Consider the following 18,648-nt stretch of genomic DNA (forward strand, 5'->3'; position numbering starts at 1 on the left):
TATAGAAAATCATCAGATAGTGGTTAATTTTATTTTATATCCTTTTAAAAAATTTTTTGCATATAACTTTCTGATACACTCTAATATTCTGTTTTAGAAGAATCGATCATTACTTCCTTTTCCTTTTTTATGATGTACTGTAGATACAGATGTATAATGAATTTGGAGACAATAAATCGTATTGATATAAAATACGGGTGAACCTCTAACATATTATGCTAACTGAAAAAAGTCAGATGTGAAAGATTTGTATTGTATGATTCTATTTGTAAACTCTAGAAAAGGCAAGTCCAGCTATCTCATTATGATTTTAATTTGCATTTCTTTAATGACCAATGATGTTGAATATATATACACATATATGTGTATACATAAATAATAAAAATATATTTTAATGAAATACATGTTTATGAAATACATACTTGTGAAATGTATATTCAGATATTTGCCCATTTTAAAAATCGGAGTGTCTGCCTTTTGAATTTTGAATTGCAATATTCTTGAATATAGTCGGACCGCATGTCTCAGCTGTGGCTTGGCCTTTCATTTTCTTAACCGTCTGCTTGTTGGGTTTTTTTCCCTCTCTCTGTTGTGTTACATGCTTTCTCAAATATTTAGTGATTCGTGGTTGTCTGAATTTTAATGAGCTTATAGGACATGTTAATATTGGTCGATTTTGAGTGGCGGCAGTATGGGTGAATTTTCTCCTCTTCCCCCTTCTACGGCACTTCACTTACCTTTTTTATTAAATTGTAAAGCATGAAGGAGGCTTCCTGGGAGATTTTGGTAGGTGGGTAGAATTTGCTGCTTTGCAAACTATGTGTTAGAGTATACGAGTGGCCAGGTCGCTGCTGTTTTGTGTTTGTTTTCCTTCTCTTCCCTCGAGGTTTGCGCGCAGGGGCACCAACCAGCCTGCCAGAACGCAGAGGGCTTCGTCCTGGGCACTGCGCGCGCGGCCTGCTCTGGTTGTGTCAGGTGGCTCCCGCCGCTTCGGCTGGAGGAGACCAGGGGGTTTGCGTTGCCTGGGCCCCAGGTCCGGGCTGCTCCGCTGTGGACTGTGGGTGCCCGACACGAACTCTCACTTCATTCTCCAGGGTTCGCGCCAGCGCGGCTCCCATCTTCCACCGAGTCTGCCACCTCCGTTATCGCCCTCTGTCCCACGTGTCTAGGTCACAGATTCCTCACCTCCATCAGATTCGTATCTCCCATAGGTCTGAGAGGCCCCTGCACCCTTTCCATTGTTTGGAGTTACACTTCTACTCATTTATTGTCATTTCAATGAGTTCTAGCCAACCGTCACCGTGAACCAAGAATCTGGATGACTCACTTACATTCTTAAAATGTTGTAATTTTATTGAGTAAAATAAGATTTATTTACATGGCCGAAGAGAGATTAATGTCATCCTTTTTCCTTTAACCAGGACCAGTACTTAAGTTACTATGTTTTACTTAATATTTATTCCTTTCAGTCTTTTCAAAAAACTTTGTGTAAAACTTGTTCCACAGCCCGTTAAATTATATTATACTTCTCTTAAAAATTCTTTTTAAGTGCAAGATAAAGTATAGTTTATTAAGCAGAACAAAATTGAGCTTATCTCTATTTATCTACCTTGCAGTTCAAAAATAATAAAACAAAACTCATCTTAGTGATAATTTTTTTAGTTTCTGAAATTTAAAAATGTTGCCTGTTTTCAATGTAAGTGTTCTTGTCACTTCATATTCTACATCTATAATAAACTTTCAAAAATTTCTTTTAGAAACAACTAAAATAGTTCAGTATTAATAATTTCTGAAAATGCAAATAAAATATAATATTGTAAAATTCCATTAGCTGATAACCCGTGGGACTTGTATAATTTGCTCGGGCTCCCTCCTGCGTGAAAAGCCATTTTCCGTTTCCTGCAGTGCACAGGCGGGCGCAGGGCAAAGTATTTAATGTGTTGGAGGAAGGGCTGCCACACAAAACAAAGGATTCCAAATTAACTTTGAAATTCAGTGAAGTAATGACTTTTGTATGTGTGACACATTTGTTTCGTTGTTATTGTTGCTAAACCTAATAAGCACAGTTGGAGGGGATGCAGAGGCGGGAACACTTCCTATCAGAATGCTTTAACTGAAGTAGTTAAGTTTATGCCTTGACTTGTATCAAAGAATGATATTTGGAATGTTAGAATTTTTTTGAAAACTGGTAAAGTTTTATGTGCCTCTTTTTTACGTAAAGTTACACGTGACAATTTTCTCTTAGAATTTGTAGTTAGAAAAAAGATTCTCTTTGCTGGAGAACTGTCAGGATCCCTTTGGCGCATTATGTTTTTGTTTTTTGCCTTTGATGAACAAAAAATTCAAAACTAATTCTACAGGAAATGTATTACCTATCTTATCTTATATTCACAACATAATTTCTTCAGTTCTCATTTTATATTGTCTCTAATTTTCTTTCCTATATCACTATTAAAAGATTATTGTGTTTTTATGTTGTTACCCTAAATCTATATTTATATTTTAAATTATAAAAATAAAAAAATGGAGATTTAAAATATTTGTATCTTATTCACAACAGTTTGTTTGGCTGTAATGACAATCCAACAATACAGATTTCCCAGATTTACTTTCAATAATTTTAACACCACAATATTAAAACTGACATTATTTCCTATATCGTAAGAACTATATCTTTTGCCAGTGTAAAGTTATCTTCCCCAGTAGGTGGAGGTGGAATTAAAAGGAAAGAATAAGAAAGAATATTATCAAGTAATTGTCATGAAAATAATTACATCCTTGTGAATATTTTATTTCTAGGTGTTATGAACTTACTATTTTTTAAATTTTTTATTTTTTTAATTACAATTTACATTCAATATTATTTTGTATTAGTTTCAGGTGTACAGCATACTGGTTAGACAATCAGATACTTTCCGAAGTGATCCCCTTGATATTTCCAGTACCTACGTGGCACCATACATAGTTACCACAATTATTACTGACTATATTCCCTATGCTGTACTCTACAGCCCCATGACCATTTTGTAACTACTGATCTGTACTTTTTAATCTATTTACCTTTTTCATACAGTCCCTTAAGCCCCCTCCCTTCTGGCAACCATCAGTCTGTTCTCTGTGTCTATGAGCCTGTTTCTGTTTTGTTTGTTCATTTATGCTGTTCTTCACATTCCACATGTAAATCCAAGATATTTCTCTTTCTCTGACTGACTTATTTCATGTAGCATACTACCCTATAGGTATGACCGTGCTGTTGCAAATGCTAAAAGGTCTTTCTTTTTTATGGCTGTGTAATACTCCATTACATGTATGTACCATAGCATTTTTTATCCACTTGTCTATTGATGGGCACTTGGAGTGTTTCCATTTGAAAGAATATATGCATCCCTATGTTTATTGCATTCCTATGATTATTTTCATTTCAGGAAATATGGAGCTAATGACCATAACAAGAAAGAACTCTGTAATACCTTGGAACCCCAGAAACCATGCTTTCTAATGGTGTCTTTCAGACATTGTAATAATGAAAGTATATAAGTATATAGAAAAGCAGAAAGCAACGGACAAACTAGTGGATTTGACAGTGTTAAACTACCTCTATGTCAAGAAAAATTAGAACATTTATTTATGATGTTTGTACTCTTACTGTTATAATTTAATATAAAATAGTAAAGTCAGGGAAACTTTTAAAAAATAAGAAATGTATTTTGTTGACTTAGTAATGCCCTGCTATAATAATGATGCTATCATATAATCTCAATAAATAGCTAAAAGTTCAGAAACTTGACATTGTCATGGACAGGTTGTGTGAATTGGCATTCATTCTTAGCCACTTTGTTAAGACATCTAAAGAAAATAGAAAGCACAAATTGAAGCAAGCAAGGACCTGACAGTCCATAATATCTTCTTGTCTTTTAAATAAAAGCATTTAAAACTAAAAACTTACCCTAAATACCACTTGGGCTGATTACCAAACATCTTGATATGTCTATATTCTGATAGTCATTCAATTCTAAAGATTTCACACTTTCCCTTATTATTACCTTCTTAACTTATGAGTTATTTGGAAACGTACATGGGGTTTTTAAAAATATGTTGGTTTTGCCATCTTATATTGTTGATTGCTTATTTAATTACATTGTTACTAGAGAATTTTGTGTAATAAAATTTGAGAATTGTTATGACTTACGTTTCATACAAATTTGAAAAGCATGTATAGTCTCTGCATTTTAAAGGAGTGCCTTTACACTATGTTGCATTCATTTGTTTTTATAAATGTTAGTTTTGTGCTTTAAAAAGGTCTTCTTAAAATATTCCTGTTTATTGAGTACAGGGCCCTCTTATGTCAGGCTTTTACATTTACTCGTTCAAGTCTTTTAAGTCCTTGCCAATTTTTGTCCACTTGATCCATCAGTTTCTTATAGGAGTCCATTAAAATCTCCTGTTCTTCTTGTTATTCTGTTGTTTTAGCTTATTTTGAGAAATAAACTTTTTTATCCTTCATCAAGAATGAAAATCCTAATTCATACTGCTGTTTTATCCTTGAGTGCCAAAATTTCACACATTTACCTCAGTGTGAAGTGTATCACATACCAACATATAAAGAGAACCTGAAAGGTAAACTGTTCGTAAGTGTCCATTTCATTCTCTCCTTTTAGAGGAAAAGAAGCTATATATTAAAGCTGGTGGGCAGGGGAGAAGAAAAAATAAATTATATGTACATTACAAAAAATTGGACTTAAATTTTGAATTTTAAAAATTAAATTTGCCACAGCACATCCAGACTGATATGAAAAATTAAAGCTAAGCCTAGGTAGAACGTTTCTTGAAAAGATGGCAACATTCTTTGAAATGGTGTTAACTTTGACTTCTTAGCCTGCCATCCAAGACACAAGCAAAGCACACGAAAGGCTGGACCACAGACTGGAACAGTATTAAAGGTCACTCTCCGACATATCACTGAATGTTACTGAAAAGGTTAGATGATTCCAAGGGAGTGCGGCTTTCATGTTCAGAAAGAGGCATTGAGAGTGGCAGATGCTAGAGGGGAAAAAAGAAGTTAAAAGACAACCTTGAAGATCCAACGCAATAGCTGCTGTCCAAAATGAAATGATTCCAGAGTAACTGTTTTGGTGGTCAGCACCAAGCATTTCTAGAAAATGCTCCTAATGTCGCCAGGAGAGGTGCCCCTGGTTTCCATCCCCATCCCTGCGGCTCCGAGACACGGGGTGTTGGGAGGATCTCACTCGGTACCCGCGGTCCCTGGCCTGTGGCTGCAAGACGAGGAGATGGGGGCGCTGACAGTCCGCGAGAGCACAGCAGAGCAGAGGGTGCTCCTTGGTTGGTTCGGGCATTTGTTCTAGAGCATTTATACTGACTTTGCTTTTTAAAAATCACTTTTTCTTCAAACATACACATGAAGGCAAATGATGTGGTTAACCTTCTGGATCAGTACAGCCAGTAAGTTTGTAGAAACCACATTCAGATCAGATTTAGTGAATTCTTTTTTCCTTAAACACCTTTTTCCCCCCAAGTGAACAGAAGTTCTGCAAACACTGAGACATAAGTGAAGTTCTCTCTGTTGCCAGAATGTCTTTCAGATGTCGAGATAAGCCACAAATATCTGCACTATTGAAAAACAGTAATATGGTACTATTACTAATAACAGTAGTAGTAATAAATGTGGCCACACTTGTGGGTAGAAGGGAAAGAGATATTCTCTACTAACTTAGGTGTACAAAAATATTTTGGGGGCTTCTTGTGTACCCTTGTGTGGTCTTCCACCCTCTGGGAGAATTGCAACAATCATGAGTGAATAACGGGTGTTAAATCTGGGCAGGCATTTTCCCATGTCCACCAACTTATGGTTTTTTTCCCCCTTATCTTGGCATACATGATGTGTTGATATTAATAGTCAAAGGCAATGAATTATGAGTGAGTTTATAGGAGGTTGTAAGTTTCTGTTTAGTTGATAATAGTTTTCTTTCTTTAAAAAAAGCCAGATGAGTGATTTCTTAGGAAAATGCAATTTCCCCAAAATGGTGTGAGTAGAGACAGAAACCTTGAACCAATCAGTATTCATAAAGTTTTTGAGAAATAACAGAAAAAAAAAACCCCACAAAGATGTACGAGGCCTAAATCATTGCAGGGAGATTCAAGTAAACTTCTAGAAAGCAGGTAGTCCCAATATTTTAAAATTGTTTCGGAATATAGCAAATAATGAAAAAAATTACAAATTATTTTAATGAGTAGGTATAACATGAATACCTAATCCTGATAAGCACAAAAAGAAAGCCACAGATCTATATCATTTATGACGATTGGTACAAAAATCCTAAATGCAGTATTAGAAGTAGAGTCCCAAGCCACTAAGAAAGTAACACACTATAACCTGGATTTTATACCCAGAGTGCAAGAATCAGGTTAGGATTCTGCTAGGATATTTGATAATAGTTACATTACTAAAGGTTCTAAGGAGAAAAATCATTCTTAAGAGTATTTCGCAAAGAAACATATAATAATGTATTTATTATGTTAACATTTAATATATATCACACAAATACTAAATAGATAGTCTTCCTGTTGACCGCGGTGACTTCTCATCACCTAAAGAACTCTTGGAAAGGCCTGGGGCACTAACTGGACGCCGTTCGAAAATACAATTCACAAGGAATTCAAGACCCAATTATATGCACCGGAGGATGAAACCCGAGTTTGCAGGGTGGGCAGGCGCTCCGCGGCAGGGAAAAGTCGTAGGACTAATAACCAGGGATCCCTCGCCTCGCGACCCAGGAGCCGCGTCCACGCCCCCCGGGCCCGCGGAGGCTGCGGCGCCGACCGCGGCCGTTGAGCCCCTCCGCGCCGGTGCGCTCGGCTCGCGCCCGGGCCGCCACCGCCTCCCGCCCGCAGCCGCACACGCATGCGCGGTGAGCAGTCGCTGCCGGGCAGCCGCGGGCGGGCTGGGTCTTGGGAGACGCGGGGACCAGGTGGCAGCGACTCGAACAAATAAGCTGCGGCTGCCGGAAACGGTCCCGCAAGACAGGTGCGTGGGCGGGGGCCGCTCTCCCGCTGCCCTTTGCGCTCCGGCGGGGGTGAGGGACCGGAGTCCCTGCTCCTACCCCCAGGGCGGAGGTTCCCGGGCCGCACCCCTTTCTTTGGCGACGCGCTAGGCTGAACAGGTTGAGGCCGGGAGAGGGAGCGGGCGCGGAGTTCGGGGACCGGGTGCCGCGGATGCGTTCGTGGGCGGGCCCTCCCGGCCTTGGGAAGAGGAAAGTCAGCCCCGGCGGCGGGCGTTCATGCCACCTCGGGTCCGTTGGGTCCGCTGAAACTGCTCTGTCCACCTGCTGCGCCGGGGCTCGAGAGGGAGCGGGCAGGCCGGGTGCCCTCCCGGCCCGGGCTGTAGGGCCCCCGGGAGCAGAGTCCGTTATTCCAGCGGTTGCCATTTCAGCCCCGTCCGGCGCTCGAGCCCAGGCGCGCGCTCCCGAGGTGTGCGGAGCGGCCGCGGGGGCGGGGGTGTCGCGATGCCGCTGGTCCCGCCAGCTACTTCTCACCAAAACTTGAACCAAACCAAGTAGGCTCCGCTTAGGCGAGCCTCACCTCTGTTAAGGCGAAAGGACCCGACCCGCGCACACCAGTGGTGATAGACCACTCCCTAGGCGCGCTGCCTGGAGCCAGGCGTGCGCCGCTGGGGACGGAGCGCGTTCCCCACGAAGCCCTAACTGCTAGACTCGTTATCTCCGCAAGCCTGTTTGTGGTCAATCGACGCTTTAGCTGATGTTATCACATCTCCCCAAGTAACAAGGAGGAGGCATTTGCTTGGGGTTTAAAAGCAATTGACAACAAAGCTCAGAAAGAGAGAGAAAGTAACTCGAATGGACACGGGGAGAAGACTCAAATTAGAAAAGAGTTCATTTATACTGAAACGTTTTGCTGTGTAAAAGCCATGAAAACCCTGGTCTAGCCTTAAGATTTTGCTTGCTTTAAAATTTTGACATCACCCCAGGTCATTTAATCATTCTAGGTAGCCCTCCTTATGGTGATTGCAAGTTTGATCTCTTTTTTTTTTTCGTTTATACCGTTTTGCCTTTCTTTGTATGTAATTGGTTCAATCTTCCAGTCTCATTTACGCCATATCCCTAAATCTTTAGAACAAGGTATTCTATAGTCTTTATCTAGTTGATAGTTAATTATTGTGTGTGTGAGTGATGTGTGTTGATGAATCTGTAGAAATTAAACAACGCTGTAAATTAGCCTTATTGCTTATTTTCGGTACCTAATGAGTTTCAGTGCTCTTAAAAAGAAGACTAGAATTGTGAACCTTAATGGACTGTTCGATCATCTAATTTAACGCTTTTATGTAACAAATGATAGAGCAGGCCCAGGCCAAAGTTAACCCGTTGTCTTTTTAAAAATAAAAGTAGACACTTGGTGTCGTGGTGCCAAGTTCAGTGTATTTTCTATTATATCATTGACAACTACAGCTTGAAATAATGGTGATATTCAAACACTGTTTTTGAGACATACCAGCGTTGGATTGGGGGGGGGGGGGCTGAATAGCAGAAAGGCATCTCAGTGGTAAGAATAGCATATAGAAAAGCATGAATGTGCTGCATAGGAGAGTGTTGAAGAGAGTAAAAGAAATGAGTCTTAAAGGGGTGGACTTTATGCCGAGAAGTACAGAGAGCTATTGAACATTTTCATAAACAGTGAAATAAGAGGGGTTTTTGTTTTGTTTTGTTTTCAGAAAACTCATGCTAGAGAGAAGGTGGAGGATAGATTTGAAGATTGGCAAGGCTGGAATTGAAGAGGTATAGTGGGAGTTTGCCAATCCTTTTCAGAAAGAATGGGTTCCTTTCACCTCCGTACGCGGTGTCATGGGGGCAGAGAGAAACATTTAGAAAATACCCAAATGTATTTAGTTACCAGCGACACAGGCGATCAGTGGGAGAAAATAGTTTTATGGTCATGGTTGACTGGAGGTGCAGTTAATGGGAGAAGGGAATTAAGAAGATAGAGAAGCAGTCTTAGGAGGAAAGAGCAAGTTCAAACTGATGGAGACTTTGGGATGTTCTTGAAGATGGGTAATTATTTGAGTCCAACGAGTGGGGAACCTCTGATCTGTAAATAAAATTTGGGAGTTTTTAGGTAGCTTTTATAGACAGAAGCCATGAGCCTATGTCGTGTAAGAAGAAACCTGGGACAGGATCCTAAAGAACAGCAGTATTTGCAGAAGCTTAGAGAAAGTGTCCACAAAGGAGGCAGAGGAAGGGAAGAGAATCAGGACTCAGGATGGTGCCGCAGAAGCCCAGGGAGGGCAGGCAGAAAGACTGCTCCAAGGAGGAGGCGGTCGGCGAGGCGGGGAGGGGCCGCAGGCAGCAGCACGGGAGAATGCCACTGTCGTCCTCAGCCATGACGAGGGGCCTCGGTCCGCAGGAACAGTTTCAAAGGGGCCGGAAGTAATCAGTACAGGGATAATGAAGGCCTTAGTTTTTCATTGCTGCCATAATGAATTAACGCAAGCGATCAGCTTAAAGCAACCCCAAATTATTGTTGCATTGTTCAGTAGGTCAGAAGTCAGACAGGTCTCACTGAGCTAACATCAAGGTGTCGGCAGAACATCATTACTCACTGGGAGCTCTGGGGACACTGCAGTTCTTTGCTTTGAGGTTGGTGGCAGGATTCAGTTCCTTGTGGCTGTAGGCTGAAGTTCCTGTTTCCTTGTTGGCCATCAGCTGTGCATGTTTTAACATGGCTTTCAGACTGGGGTTTGTATCAGTGGCTCTCCTGTCAGGCTTTCAGACTCAGTGTAGAACTGCATCACAGGCTTTCCTGGGTCTCCCCAAACTCCCAGGAAAATATAGTCTAGTCTTATTCCCCAGAAAAAGAAAAAACAGCTTGGTGATCAGCTAGCAATCGCTCCCACGCTTTACAGCAAGTATTGGGTGTCCTGCGATTACCTTGTTTTTAGTGCTCTAGCTACCTCTGCTGTGGAATTGAGCCTTACTTCAATACCAATAAATGAACTGCACTTTATAATTTGTGATTTGGGACTGGCCACGGAGATTCGGTAGGGCTTTTAGGTGTTGGTGAAATTCTTTGAGGTAAATGAGGCTACTTGGTCTTGGTTTCAAAGATTAAGAAGAATGCTATCTCATACTTGGGCAGAGTTACTTATGCTTTAATTTGTTATTGAATTGGCCCAGAAGCAGTGCAAAGAACATACATGAGATAAAAGATATGTGCAAAGGGAGACACAATGATATCTAATGATTTCAGCAACCTGTATGGAGTGAGGAATACACAGGAAGCATAGAACCCTGGACCTGCTGTCTTTTATCCATTTATAAGGAAGGAAGATGGTAGCATCAGACTGAAAGCTCTACTTTATACCATGTAAACAAATTCTTGCTGCACTGAAACTGCATAACTCAGAACAGCCATGACGAACAGTACAGAAATAGAGGACTTGAATAATACTGTAAACCATTTGGACTTAATTGGACATCGACGGAAAACTCCACCTAACGACAACAGAAAAAAAAAGCAATACTAGTTGTTCCCTAACTCTTACAAAAAATTTAAGAGAGGGAGGTACTTCCAGACTCATTCTATGAAGACAGCATTACCCTGACACCAAAGCCAGACAAAGGCACTGTAAGAAAACTTCACAAATAGCCAACACCCCTTATGGCTATTCATGCAAATACATGTTTTTCTTAAGTGCACATGGAATATTCTCTATGACAGACCACATGTAAAGCCATGAAACATCAAAAATTTTATAAAGTCAAATTATACACAGCATCAATTACAGTGTAATGAAACCAGAAATCAGTAGCAGAAGGAAAACAGAAAATCTGCAAGTATTTGGCAATTAAATAATACACTCTTAAACAACCAAAAGGTCAAAGAGGAAATTACAAGGAAATAATAAAATATTGTGAGATAAATGAAAACAAAAACACAACATACCAGCCCTGGCTGGGTGGCTTAGTTAATTGGAGCATTGTTCCCTACACCTAAAGGTTGAGGGTTCAATCCCTGGTCAGAGCACATACCTAGGTTGTGGATTCCATCTCTATTTGGGGTGTGTAAAGAGATGACTAAGTGATGTTTTTCTCACATCAGTATTTCTCCCTTTCCAAAATCAATAAACATATCCGTGGGTGAGGATTAAAAACATACCAACACTTGTGGCATGTAGTGAAAGCAGCGCTAAGAGAGAAATTAATAGCTCTAGATGCTTACATTACAAAAGAAAGATCTCAAATTAACAACCTGACTTTGTTACCTTAGGAAACTAGAAAAACCAAAGCTAATAGCAGGACAGAAGTAAGAAATATTACATGAGAAATAAATAGAATAGAGCATAGGTAAACAATAGAGAAAATCAGTAGAACCAAGAGGTGGTTCTTTTAAAAAAAAACAACAAAATAGATTAACCATCTACTGAATAGATTGAATAAGAAAAAAAGGAAGACTCAAATAACTAAAATCAGAAATGAAAGAGAGTACATTACAATAGATTCTATAGACATAAAAAGGATTATAAGAGAATATTATGAACAATTATATGCCAAAAAACTAGGTAACCTAGATTAAATGGACAAGTTCCTAGAAACACATAACCTATTAAGAATAAACCATGATGAAATAGAAAATCTGAACAGACTTATTACTAGTAAGGAGATTGAATCGGTAATCAAAAACCTCCCAAAAAATAAAAGTCCAGGAGCAGATGGCTTCACTGGTGAATTCTATCAAACATTGAGCGAAAAATTAATACCAGTCATCCTCAAAATCTTCCAAAAAAAGTAAAGGGGAATGAAACTTCTGAACTCACTCTATGAGGACAGCAATAGCCTGAGACCAAAGTCAGACAAAGAAACACAAGAAAACCACAGACTACTATCCCCAATGAACTGCGATGCAAAAATCATTACCAATTAAAATGGTTATACACCATGACCAAGTGGAATTTATTCCTGGAATGCAAGGATGGTTCAACATATGAAAGTCAGTCAATGTAAGACAGCACATTTCCAGGATGGAGACCCAAAAGCACGTGGTTATCAATTGATGCAGGAACAGCATTTGACAAAATTCAGCACCCTTTTATGAAAAATACTCAACAAACAATGAATAGAAAGAAACTATCCCAAAATAATTCAAGCCAGATATGAAAAGCTAACAGCATACTTGTTTGTGAAGACTGAAGACTCCTCTAAAATCTGGAACAAAATAAGGATGCCTGCTTTTGTCGCACCTGGTCAACATAGTACAAGTTCCTCCCACTAACAGAAAGTGGATTGTTCTATGGAACTTTTTGCAAGTCAAAATAGTGTAAAGCTAAAAGTGCCCCCCACTTTCAGGAAGTGGGGGATACCTGTACTGGAAGTCCCAGGCAAATGAATTAGGCAAGAGAAAAGAAAACATCCAAATTAAAAAGGAAGAAGTAAAATTACCCCTATTCACAGACACCATGACCTTATGTGTAGAAAAGCCTAAACATTCCACCAACCCCCCCTCCAAAAAACTGTTAAAACTAATAAAGTAATTGTGTAGTTGTGAGGGATTTAGAAGAGGGGGAAATGCGGGAGTTGTTTGATGAATATGGTTTTAGTTTTGCAAGATGAAGTTTCTGTAGATTGGTTGTACAACAGTGTGAATGTACTTAACACTACTGAATTCAGCAGTTAAAATAGGTTTAAGTGGTAACTTGTATGTTTTGTGTATTCTATACCATAATGTAAAAAAAAAAAAAGTAACATAAATTGGTTCCTTCAAAGTTCCAGTGCAAGCCTGGCAATATCTCACTTCTTCTTTTGAGAAACAATATGTGACAAACCTCAAAGTTGTATTTGGAGCTCGGTAGCACGGCGGCACCACAGTGTAATGGACTTTCAAGCAATATTGTGAATTTCATGATGTTATTCTCAATTGTCAGCTGGTGCACCATTGAGTAATGATAGGACACTGAAAAAATTAAACCATTAGGTCTATATTTCTAATTTCTAAAAAAGGAATAAATAGCAACAACAACCTTTGACTATATCATTTTCTTAATGGAGATTGTTATCCTTTAGAATGGCATTGTGTGCAGAATCATTTGTGACCACTTGCAGTTTATTTGTAAGCATTTCACTGAACTAGTAAGGTAGATATGACCGTTTCTGGGTAAATGCCTTCATAGCTTAATATGACTAGTAATCCAAATTCCAGAAATTTCTAAGAGGTTTAAAAAATGCATGCTGTTAATATTTTAGGGATTTCTTTCCATTGCTTTATCAGCAAGAATATAATAATGCAGTGGGGTAAAATTAAAATAAGAGGTAGCATGGTATATTGATACAACATTTCTAGATTCTAATCTTGTGTCATGTTTCTAATCATGTGACTTTGACCAGTTTTTAAAATCTTTCTGATTTCATTTTGTAGCCTGGACATGATAATACCTATCCTATTGATTTCCTGGGCTGCAGAGATTTGGTTATCTGGAATAGGGTGCCCATGAATTCTTCCCTGACAGGCCAGCACACCAGACCTCAAACAATGTGCTTGGGACATGTTTTTCCCCCAACAAATTAATTATGAAGGAGCTAGAGTGTGTATTCATTTTGAAGGAGCAGATATGGGTCTAAGGTGATATTAATGTTCATTATTGCTGCTATTTTATGTATTTTTGTTTTATTCAAATGCTATTGGTAGTGTGTCAAGCAAAATACCTTTTACATTGTGTAAATCATGGAAGGCTCTTCAATTTGTAGAGCAATAAAGCCTTCAGAGTTATTAACAATTAATAAGCAATTTGAAAATATACTCATTCTGGGGCCAATGAGTGAAAATTTTTTAAAATGAACCTACCTCTTGTTATTGAATCAGATTGCTCTCTTTCATTTAGTTCCTGTCCCAGTTATACTTCTTCCTTATGATTCAGAGAGCTGAAGCCCTTCTAACAAATGAGAGCATCCGTCGTTTTTATTGTTATCTTTGTCCATAAAGATGTGGTGTTCACATACCTTTTAATATATTTAGAATGTTCATATTGTAGTAGATTGATGTTGATATTTTAAAAATGTGCGTTTTCGTGTTTTTCAACTTTAGAGCCATAGCTGATTACCTTTAGTAGAAGCAAAGGCAAACTGGCCCATCCACCCCTCTAAGGGTTTGATCTCGTTAGAAAGGGTTCTAATCCAACGAGTTAACTTTATGGAAAAAAAGCTTTTCATAGTCTGATGTTTCTTTTTAAGAAACAGCTTTATTGATACATTATTTGCACCTTCAAGATCACATGTTTAATGTGTGAAAGTCAGTGGGTTTAAATATACTAACAGTTATGCACTCATTACCATATTCCAATTTTAGACCATTTTCATCAGCCTGCTCCCAAAATCCTTGTATCCATTAACCCTTTCTTCCTCACGTTTTTACCTAGGTGATCACTCATCTATTTTTCATTTCTGTGGATTTGCCCATTTATTTTAGATAGGGTCATATTTAAAATAAATATGTGGTCTTTTATTACTGGCTTCTTTCACTAATCATAATGTTTTTGAGATTCATCAATTTTGTAGTTTATCAGCACTCCATTCTGTTTTACTGCTAAGTAATATTCAGTCATATGGATATTCCACATTTTGTTTATCCATTCATCAGTTGATGGACATTTGGGTTGTTTCTACTTTTTGGCTATTGAAAAAATGTTTCTTTAAACATTTATATTGAAGTTTTTGTGTGGAAATCTGTTTTATTTTCTTTTGGGAAGATACCTAGTAGTGGAATTGCTGGGTCAAATAGTAATTCTATTCTTAACATTTTGGAGAACCACTGCACTGTTTTCCAAAACTGTTGCATTGTTTTGCCTTTCCACTAGCAATGTATGAAGATTCCAATTTCTCCACATTCTCCCAACATGCATTATCATCTCTTTTTCATTATAGCCATTCTGGCAGGAGTAGAATTCTATTTCATAAATCAGATGTTTCTTAAGCAGACCCATGCAGGCCTGTAAATATTTTTTCTTTAAGAATTTATTTAAAAAAAATTCATATTGACAGTAACTTTGAAAAAGAGGGACTAGAACTTGACTCTGGGTCATCTGGATGACTGAGCATCTTTTAACCACAGATGGCCGCACACTTCCAGCGTGCACATTTACTTGGTATCTAAAAGTACATGGGCACCAAGAAACAAAGCATGAATTTTTAACATGCTGATAGGAATAGAGGAGGACCTAATATGTAAATCATGTATTTTTGCCAAGAGGCAGCCAAATTATATTTGGTTTCTCATCTCAGTTAATGCCCTAAGTCTGCGATTTCCAACCTTTCTCATCTCGTGGCACACATAAAGTAATAATTACTAAAATCCTCTGGTATACCCCAAAATATATTTTTTGCTAAACTGACAAAAAAGAAGTATAATTTGATTCATTAACACTGGATGGCTATTGTTCTTTTGTTGGCTATTGTCATTATTTTATTAGACAATCTAAGGGAAATGAGGTCAGTGCCCCTAACTAAATAAAGAGGTCAGGTATTACATGTTTTAAAAATTCTTGTGGCACACCAGTTGAAAATCATCTCTAAGAAACAGAAGTTTCTCAGTACTTAAATAGAGAAATGGTTAGATATTTGAATTATCACAGTGCTATAGGAATGATAAATGCAAAAGAATTTATCCATAGCAATCAACTTGGTTGCCATAAAAGTTCCATGGTTATTTGGTTTTTAAGCTGTGAGTTGATTTCAGCAAAAGACTAGCTCTTTACAGTGTGATAAAATTCTTTTTAAAAAATCGTTGGTGTTTATAAATGTATGAGGACTGTTCAGAAGGTTTCTAGTCATGTAATAGAAGAAATAGAGACATTTATTCAAGATGATACAAGAAACATTGTACAGAGGACAATGATGTCTCAGTCCCCTTCAAAGTAGGCACTTTAGGACCTCACACAGTTCTCCCAGTCACCATCGGCTGCCCCATCACATTTTCCTGAATCTCACCAATGTTCTGAAATCTCTTTCCTTTCATTGGTGATTTTAGTTTTGGGAAAAGCCAGCTATCACAAAAGCATCTGGGTGATCTGATGCTTTGCCAAAAAACCTCTGCACGAGACATGATGCATGAGCGGGCATGTTGTCATGGTGAAGCTGCCAATCACCAGTTGCCCATAGCTGCAGCCTTCTGAATCATCCGAATAGTTTCCACGGAGGAATATTCAAGCTTAATGCAAAATTTGATGCAGATTCGTTGCTCTCCTCACTCAGTCATTTTGAATGCAACGGCCACACAGTACACATGCTCACTCAATAGCATCTACCATCCCCACTGACTTAGTACAGAGAAGCTGTCATTGTTCACACATGTGCATTCCAGTCCACTTTCCTTGGCTGCCAGGTTACATGGATGTCACGCAAACCATTCTTGTTATATTAGCAATGGCTGGACTTTTTCCGGACAGTCCTTGTATTTTGGCTTTATAATTATAAAATTTCCAATTGTATGTTTTTATATACTTACACAACATTGTAATAAATAAAGCAACTTAAGAAAACATTTAGGAATCATTCTTTTTTCTTTCCCCTAACGGGATTCACTTCTGGTTTGACTTTTGCAATCACTTATCTTTAGGTTTGTGCCGTTGGCTGTTTTCAGGGGTGGGCCTGGAGCTCTAGCGTCTGTGGCCTGTGAGACCTAAAGTTTGTGTTTTCACTTGTTCGAAGCATAAGCTTAGTAGTTTTCTTAATGATTTGTTTTAAAAGCCATCCCGGTTTTAAAAGAAGTATTAGGGAGAAATGATTTCTTTGTACTGTACATACACATATTTTTCACAGCTTTGTCTTATTTCCCCTGGCAGCTTTTAATTTCACAAATAATCAGTATGCAGTTCCAGTGCTTTTGGCTATGTCTGGGTCTTCTAAGCATCTCAGTTCATGCAGAATTGATGGATGATGATGTTGAGAAGACAGACTTCGATGAAAATTCAGGAGAGACTGATGTTAATGAAGATGAACTCTCCTCAGAGGTAAGGGTATCGAGAAATCAGTTATAAATTATTCTTTTACATGATACATAGGAGGGACTAATCTCTTAGCATCAGTTTCAGTCATAATAGTCTTTATTTTCTAAATAAATAGAAAAAACACTGCTTTTTTCCCCAACTGGTTGTTGCTTTGTGTTTTAGAGTACTCACGTACTACAGAAATTTGTACATGGCACTTAGCATGGTTTTATTACCAAATAAATATGGGGAAGGTATTTATTACCAAAATAGGAGGAGTTCGTCCCTGGCTGAAGAGGACCGAGCACTTCTAGCTGAGGGAAAGGTCTTCGGTCTTACCTCTGGCACTGCCTGCTCTCCTTAGGAAAAAAGCAAAAAGGCGGTATTATTTGCAGTTCTCCTGGAAGTAAAGTGAGCAGCTTTTCTTTTATTTATTTGAAGAAAGCTGGTAGGAGGGTGAACGAGGAAGGGACGTGGTGAGGCGGCGGGCAGTTGGTGAGCGCAACTGTCGCTGTCCCTGCGCTGTTGGCACCTGCCGCCCGGCGGTGGCTGCCGGGCGTCTGAAGAGCTTGGCGGAGACTTTGTGCGCCCTGCCAACCCATAAGCGCTGTCACACTGAGGGATATTCATATATAATATTAGGGCAATCGGATTTTTTTTTCAGGAATATCTTTGATGGTGAGGAAGCATCTATTGTATTGTGCCAGCTACTGTGTAAAGGGCCTACAAGAGTAATATATAGTTGTTACAGACTTCTCTGAGAGTTATTTATTTGCAAACGCAAGTGCTGTTCCGTTGTTTAAGGTGAATATTTGTTCTCCTGTTAAACTTTCAGCTCTGCAAGCACATTCTTTTAAAATGTGGTTCTGTGAACCCCAGAAAGGAACTAATCAAAGTGCTAGTGACTGAGTTAGATGCCGCTGCTACAGGGTCTTGGGAGGTGACTATTCAGACAAATTGGCAGGTACCTACCCCTCTTAACTCTGCTCGGGGTTAATTTGAAAAGATGCTAAGAAGCAGGAAAGAAGGTTTTTGACCTTCTCACGGTATAGCATGAGCAGTCCAGGTACGGTAAAGGGCAGCGACAGGGCCACACGATCCACGGGAGGTGCCCAGGCCCCCGTGGCACCCCTGCCCGGCCTCCATGGTGCCGGCCGGTCCCGGGAACCGCGCGCGCAGCGGGGCTGTGGTCGGCGAACGTCCTGTAGGCTGGCTGTTGCCCTCGCAGAATCCTGACCGTCAAGCATTACGTGGAATTTTGTTTCATTACTGACTTTCTTCCCTTAACGGGTAGGGAACGTTATACTCTCAGGTCAGGGCAGGGACAATGAAAATAGAAAAAGTACTTCTGCATCCTTTTCTCTTATGGCTAAGAGAAGAAATCTCATAATTAACCGTACAAATGAAATCACAAAGTCTGATTCAGAAAGGACCCAGATTTATTTATTATGTGTGGCAAAATTGAATTATTCATCATCAATTCATATTATCTTCTGATAATTTTTCAATAAATTCTCGTTAATCTTTTGAGTCATTTTGTTGGTGCGTTGTGCAGAGTGTGGCGGTTAAGGCACAGGCTTCGGAGCCAGACGGCCTGCGCTCCCACCTGTACGCGCGGCAGGACCGAGCGGTGACGCAGCGGGCGAGCC

General features: G+C 39.3%; 1 protein-coding gene across 1 annotated transcript in view; it reads left to right on the forward strand.

Moving 5' to 3' along the window:
* The first annotated feature begins 6,990 nt into the window (after positions 1–6,990).
* CLGN (calmegin) overlaps positions 6,991–18,648 on the forward strand; it is a 33,701-nt gene continuing 22,043 nt past the window's right edge. Inside the window, exons 1-2 of the mRNA XM_054561825.1 lie at positions 6,991–7,042; positions 16,856–17,023. Of these exons, the coding sequence (XP_054417800.1) occupies positions 16,880–17,023 (144 nt within the window). The 5' untranslated portion in view covers positions 6,991–7,042; positions 16,856–16,879. The remainder of the gene's footprint in view (positions 7,043–16,855; positions 17,024–18,648) is intronic.

The sequence above is a fragment of the Pteronotus mesoamericanus genome, unplaced genomic scaffold, assembly GCF_021234165.1.
Source record: "Pteronotus mesoamericanus isolate MK-2021 breed Mesoamerican mustached bat unplaced genomic scaffold, CSHL_Meso_final contig_163, whole genome shotgun sequence".
In the NCBI taxonomy this organism is placed as follows: Eukaryota; Metazoa; Chordata; class Mammalia; order Chiroptera; family Mormoopidae; genus Pteronotus; species Pteronotus mesoamericanus.